This window comes from Opisthorchis viverrini, assembly GCF_000715545.1.
Source record: "Opisthorchis viverrini unplaced genomic scaffold opera_v5_99, whole genome shotgun sequence".
NCBI lineage: Eukaryota > Metazoa > Platyhelminthes > Trematoda > Opisthorchiida > Opisthorchiidae > Opisthorchis > Opisthorchis viverrini.
Window position 1 is genome coordinate 227,174 of NW_008751754.1, and position 6,796 is coordinate 233,969.

At 48.4% G+C, this 6,796-nt stretch overlaps 3 protein-coding genes across 3 annotated transcripts in view; 1 reads left to right on the forward strand and 2 right to left on the reverse strand.

Annotated features, from left to right (window-relative positions):
- T265_05270 (hypothetical protein) overlaps positions 1 to 1,698 on the reverse strand; it is a gene marked incomplete at both ends in the record, with an annotated part of 29,729 nt that extends 28,031 nt beyond the window's left edge. Inside the window, one exon of the mRNA XM_009170245.1 lies at positions 1,562 to 1,698. Within this exon, the coding sequence (XP_009168509.1) occupies positions 1,562 to 1,698 (137 nt within the window). The remainder of the gene's footprint in view (positions 1 to 1,561) is intronic.
- A 4,783-nt stretch (positions 1,699 to 6,481) lies between these two features.
- T265_05271 (hypothetical protein) overlaps positions 6,482 to 6,796 on the forward strand; it is a gene marked incomplete at both ends in the record, with an annotated part of 4,479 nt that continues 4,164 nt past the window's right edge. The window contains one exon of the mRNA XM_009170246.1: positions 6,482 to 6,708. Within this exon, the coding sequence (XP_009168510.1) occupies positions 6,482 to 6,708 (227 nt within the window). The remainder of the gene's footprint in view (positions 6,709 to 6,796) is intronic.
- The window catches only part of T265_05272 (hypothetical protein), a gene marked incomplete at both ends in the record, with an annotated part of 4,557 nt that continues 4,331 nt past the window's right edge, over positions 6,571 to 6,796 (reverse strand). The window contains one exon of the mRNA XM_009170247.1: positions 6,571 to 6,674. Within this exon, the coding sequence (XP_009168511.1) occupies positions 6,571 to 6,674 (104 nt within the window). The remainder of the gene's footprint in view (positions 6,675 to 6,796) is intronic.

Sequence of the window (6,796 nt, forward strand, 5' to 3'; positions counted from 1 at the left end):
AGGAGACTGTGTTCGTCAGACCTCTAACCATTGACCAACCTGGTATGAGAGACTCTGTGAGTGTCGCGGGACACTCTCCAGTATAGCTCCATGGATCGCTGAGGTGCGCAAACCGTCACACCACGGTAAGGTCCAGTCTCTTCGTGACGGGTGTATTATATCTGCCAATTACTAATGATAAGCAGCGAGTTCTAAACGAATTTCGTTTATGGAACCTGATACCATGAACGGAGTGGCAATCAAGCTGGGAGATGAACGGCTAGGTGATCCTCAGTCGCTTGATACGCATGTCAGTTTGTCAGGCAGTGTCGTCGGATTGTTTCATTAGAGACCACGTTGACCCATTGCGCCTTAGGCATGTCAGTTACGCGAAAGTGATCAAATCTTGCATCGTAGTGACCGGGTCTTGCAGTAGGGAAGGGGTGGATGCTTAATGGCCTCGTGCAGTGCTTCCGAAGCTGACCTACGTTACGGGATATTTTCCAACGTTTTCTGGTGCATGAATGAATATGCCTACCTCGTCCTTGTTATGGCCGTTTACTAGGGTATGGAAACAGCGCTAGTTAAATCTGAAGCCCTACACAGTAAGCAGTGACGCGCAGTCCACCAGTCATGTGAAGGAAGCTTGCACATTCATGTAGCCGCCTGACAACATATTGCCTAGTCTTTTTTGGTTCAACTGAAACGAAGGCAGTCTGACGCCTCATTTATTGGGGTCATTCTGATTTTGATTGCCAGAGGGCGTCCAGTTTTCTTGTTCGTCTCTCCCCTCATTGGGCTGTTACAAGCGTCGACTCTCTAATCCCGGTACCGCTCAGATGTGTCCAACCTGAAGTTGACCAACTAGCTATTTGAATTGGTAACTGTCGTGACAGCGGTCGAAGTTGGTTTCACGTCCTAATAACTCTTCTGGAGAGTCAGTGGTTAGAGAGCAAACTATCTGCCCACTGGGCTTCTAGTCTCTAACAATGTCCGGTGGGGACAAACGAATTTCGGACATCACTTCTTTTAAAGACTGAGCAGGATATCAAGTCGGTCCTATGGCGCCTGCATTCGGGCGTATGAAGGTTAGTCCGTTGTTAGTGTAGTCAGTGTATATATTACCTGTTAGAAGGACTACCTTCAAACGAACAAATCCACTTTGCTAACGATTGTCACGTGTACTGAAAACTTATTTGTACATTTCAGCTTCTCATTGACATTCTATTGAACTGTTAGCTCTTTTTATATTCTGGTTCAGTTAAATTCCCTATCACGGAAAAATCCACTCGTTTTCAGGACAACTTCCTTGAAGTTGTTTGTCTTCTCCGGTGGACTGACGAATCTGACTGATACGTCCCAAGAGGATATAACATTACTTAACTCATCAAAAACATCATCATCGGAGAGAGCAACATCAGCGTTCACACTGATGATTCACTGCTATACAATAACAAAGTTTATCTTATTGCATCGAAAGCAGATAAACGAGTGTGTGAGGGAGGGGACCAGATGCTGACCTATCAAAAGCATTCAGGGGTGCCTACACCGCCAAGCCCTCAGAGGCAACGTGGGAACTGACAACATGAATGCCAGTGACATCGATCGGGGGTCATTTCTTGCAATGCTTCCAGTGGCAGCGAAGTCACTGACGCCATCCAAAACCAGTAACGCTTCTGAGGCATCGGTGGACAAAAACTTGGAGACACCTCCCAACATCTATCTAGAGGCCACGTCTCTCAGCCGTACAACAACACAGCCCTTAAAAGCGATGCTTTCAAATAAATCATGGTTGTACGGCAGTAAAGCATCGGTGTTGAACACTGATGTCATGCTGTCGATAAGATGATGATGCTGGTTTGTTGGCGGGGACCACGTTGTCAAGCGATATCCGCTGTTCCCGAAATTCGTACTGCAAAGAACAGTATGTGATCAGCACACATTTGAAGCAATCAATCCCCGTTGTCCGTGCGTCTCGTGTCTAATCCGAGACGACCACCCAATCGGGCCTCAGCAGCGCTTAGTCAATCTACCTGGGCGTTCATGTCACAGGCAACCACAACGATATCTGAGCTTTTAGCCTGTTGTCAAAGAGTATCTAGAGTATCATGGAATCTGCTTTTGGTAGATTCAGAGCTACAGTCAGTTGAGAACGTAAGCAGACACAAGAAACGATGTGATGGGCTTCACATTCTCGAGATTCTTTCACAAACGTTGTCAAACGAACCGCACGAAGGCGGTTATCAATCAATCAGAAGCCTTCGATCGCCGTTCAACACAATACCCACCTCGGCTGCAATGGCCTGCGCATTACCAGAGGTGTGCGGCCGGAACCGGTAAGAGAGTGAGGGGGCAGTCAGTTCTATCACAGTACCTGCGTCTTGTGTCCTTACTTCAGACAGACAGTATACATCAATGCAGGAATCCAGCGTACGGGTGGGAGACACGTGGTGTCTCGTTTGTTTCAATGTGCGAACACTGAAGGCAGTTAAGTAGACCGGCTTTCGGGGTTTGAAAACAGACTTGTAAGTATTTGGGATTGCCAGTGAAGTCTGCTACACAAAATCGTTCAGCTGTAACACTTTCGGTGCCTAGCAGCCATCCTACCCGAAGGAAGCACGAGGGCTGGGATACTGCCAAGTTGCCCAAGCCTAGACAGGGGAAGTCGAGAGGCAGAAGTCGGGTTCGAACCACAGACCTTCCAGTCTGTAAATTCGCGCTCCAACCACTTGGGCCATTTCATCTGCTACACATGCTGAACGTGAGGCACAGTGAGCAAAGCGGTCGGTCTTAGTGATGGAACCTGCAGAGTATTCAGAATTCGGAGTGGGGTAGGGTAGAAGAGGGGATACGTGGAAGCGTGGGAACAGAGGCATCAGTAATAGAATGTTGTATCTTACTGTACGGAGGCCAGTCGTTCCTAATAACCGAACATCCCATCATTTAGACGCATGCGTCACGTGCAGGAAACGGGCCAAAGGAGGGCATGCCCTGAGCCCTCAGCCAATCCGAGTCAAGCCTCCGTGACTCGGCGCTTCTCGCCCCCTCACGGAGATTCAGGCACGACCTTGTGAAACACTCTGTGACTAGCCTATAAATACAGTTGTACTGATTTTCATTTGTTTCCATAAAGGGCTGTGTGGAGCTACCGTGCCTTTTTGATATACCATAGTGGGGGGAGCAGGAAGCCATTTGACCGAAACGCAGTTGCACGATCGTTCACCAAGGCACAACACTTCCCCGCGCTGTTCTGCACAGCAGTTAAGCCGATCCGGCTGGCAAAACCACGCGACGGTCACTGTGGTATGGATTTATTTGTATGTGTGCAATCCATGGTTGTACTTGGGCTGGGATACTGCCATTGCGTCAACACCTAGACAGGAGGACGATTAGGTTTCTCGACCAAAGCCTTTGTCTCAAAAGCCTGACAGCAAGATAGCGGTTTGGCGGAAAACGAAGGTGCAGTACCACTGCTATAGAACAGGTTTCCATATATGTTTCAACCCCAAACCTGGAGTACCGGGAGACTTGACCTGCAGAATGAGGCAAGTCGACAGTTATTCCTGTATTTAAGTATGATTCATGCGCCTTGCGTGAAAATCACCATAACGCCAGTCTCATATCTGCGACTCTCTGGCCTTATCCTTCAAAGGTTGACTGGGCACAGAGAGAAGTAGATCCGAAAAAATCAAACCAGTCTCCGTTCATCAAGATGATGCGTCTATCAGATTTTCACCCCCCCCTCCCCGGCAGATTCTGGAACGGCGACACCGCTTGCTCGACTTGAAAGCTGCCTTTGACTGTGGACCATCAGGCACTATGGAAGGTGTCTAAGGAGCAACGGTCTCCCCACGAATTCTCGACCCACCCTATGGCGCCGTACGTTAAACATCGCGGATGCGTGAATGTCTCCGGGGAGCTCTCAAATGGGTTCATATGCTGTCAGGCAAGGCTATTCTGTCACATTTGCTCTTCAATATCATCACTGATATGACTATGGAGCACCATTGAATCTGACGCCAATATAATGCATACGATACTAAATGATCTAAATAATCCTGCTTCGTGGTTTGGCGGTGTAAATTGCTGTTACAAGACTGGGTGGGCTCGAACCCTGATCCCATGCTTGCGAGCGAACCCATTGAGGTAATAGACCAATTCGTCTATCAGTCAGATTTGTGCACACCTACGAAGTACTTCGCTGCATACCTGCTACAACCAGGTAAATATTAGTAGGTTTCACAGACGCTGACGATCAAGCAGTTCGAATCATTTGAGGCATTGAACCAGAGGAGTCAGGTTTTACACGGATTCACGCATCGATACACACGACCAAGGTTTTCATTCAAGTTCTCCTGGTCAGCCTTGTTCTCGTCGTTCTGTGTCTGCCGTTCAGCTGAAAGGCACAGACGAGAAAAGTGTAGTACTGCTCTCTAAGTTTTCAGAGTGTGGTAGTTGCCGGCAGTTATCTGCGCGAGGATTCGCATGAAATTGTTCAGCTGTGGCATCCATTCGGTGTCATGCTTCCGTGCCACTCGAAGGAGGCACGAGGACTGGGATAATCCCAGGTCGCCCAAGCCTAGACAGGGAGAGTCGAGAGGCAGAGGGTGGGTTCGGACCACCGATCTTGCGGTCAGTAGATTCGCCCTAGATCCAGCTTGGTCCAGTTCGTATAAAACGGTGTCTCATAGTTATTTCAACTGGATTCTAGATGGAGCGTGTAAAACCGTCAGAGGAAGTCACGCATCTACTAATTGAAATGGAGGAAAATTATGCCTGTTGACCAAGCCTTGTTCAAACAGGGAATAAGTAAGAATTAGGTCCACTCAGGTGCGACGATAATCCCGGAGGAAGAGGTTAAGCACCACGAGACGCATGTTGTAGTCCATGGGATTAAGGCCGGCAGCCATTTTCGTAGCAGCTCGCTGGACACGCTCAATGAGAGTTAGGTCCATCATGTGTTCTGTGCAGACAACTTGGTTGTTATATTCCAAAAGCGGTCTGCCATAGGCCGTATGGAGCACTTGGAAGTCCTCGCGAATAACGCGGAAAGAGGTGCACCGAAATATCCGTAGAACGGCAAGTGATTTACAGGCCTATTTCCCATGGTGCAGTAAGACGACCGTTTTAGAGAAGAACAAGATACCCAAATTCATTTTTGCATCTGGTATGTCTTCTGGTCCATTCTAAACATGCACAACGAATGCGCTCGCTGAGTATCCTCTGAATGGCATATGGGTGCATTTTTCGACATTCAGAGGAAGGTGACAGCCCAATAACCACTGCAGTGGGGCGTCTACATTCAGAGGAAGGGTACTGGTACTAGAATTCCAGGATTTCAAGTCTGTTAAGCAAACTTCTACGCGGACCCGTTTTATCATTAGCAATCAGATGCTGCCATGGCCGAGAAGATTATCTCGCGCAAAATCAGTTTAAAATTTGGGATGCTCACCGGTCCGGCATCAAGTGGAGCTGTGATTGGTCGTGAGCCTGGACCCAACAGCCAATCGTGACCAAATATTGGGCGAATGCCAGTTACCTATGAAGCATCCGGAGTGCGTCAGAATTTCCATAAAGTTGTCGCCGATCACAGTAGATAAATGAAGCGCTGCACAAGCGTTATTGACCTCGTTTTGTAGTCTACTTTTTGGAATACACTTGAGACCTCTGCCAGAACACGCCGAATGCTTCAGGTAGCTTGAGGCCCATCTGACTGCGTGCTGAATTACTGAGACAAACACCGCGTCAGCCTCAAACTTTCTGAGCAATAGTCCCATATGGGTCTTCCAATGAGGCTGGCTCTTTTTTAAATTGATCAAGTGAGGTCCATACTCCTGAGGAGTCTGCGCGGAAGAGTTTTGGACTCGACGCTTGAGGTTCGCGATTTCTGGCCCAGCGGTAGAAGTATAAAATGTCAGCCGACAGTGGTAGGGCGAGAAGGTGTTTTGAAAGTATCTCGGGAGATGAAAAGTTTCGACTTGGACAGCTTAACCCAAGCCATATTTTTCGAATTCTCAAAAGCATTTGGTAGGGTCCCACACGTCCCGCTGCTCCACAAACTCGAGTCTTACTGGATTCAAGGGAAAATCCTTCGCTGGATCAAGGCGTTCCTATCAGACAGATCATTCCGAGTGAGAATAGGCTCGACCTACTCTTCTCCAGCGCCGGTGTCCATTGGAGTGCATCAAGGCTCCGTCTTGGGACCACTGCTATTTCTGATCTACGTCAAAGACCCCCCGGGTGTTCTTGCAAGTCGATGTCTACTTCTTGCGGACGACTTGAAATCGTTCTTGCAAATGTCTACTTCTTGCGGACGACTTGAAATCCTGGAGTTCCAAAGCCAGCGCTTTCCAAATGGATGTAGACGCTGCCAAGCAAGCAGCGTTGGACTGGCACCTTCCTCTGAAGGATGAAAAGTGCGTCCATATGTCGTTTGGAAGAGACTCAGCGAATGCCTTTGTTATGCATGATGAGAAAGGACCAGGAAACATCACGAGGATAGATGCCAAAAAGGATTTGGGCATCTGAGTCTCCTCAAACTTATCCTTCTCACTGCACCACGAGAAATCGGCCCAAAAGGCATTCGCCATTTTACGGACGATACGCCGTACCTTCTCCCGTATTACTCGCATGGCCTTCCAAATACTCTATGGGGCCTACGTCAGACCGCTCCTGGAGTACGCCAAACAAGTTGTCTACTCAGGACGCACGAAAGACGTCATCCTTCCTGTCTGTCCAATCTCCTCATTACCTTAGACGACTGGACGCAAGCTGTGGACAATGGAAATCCCGTTCACGCATGCTATCTAGACATCTC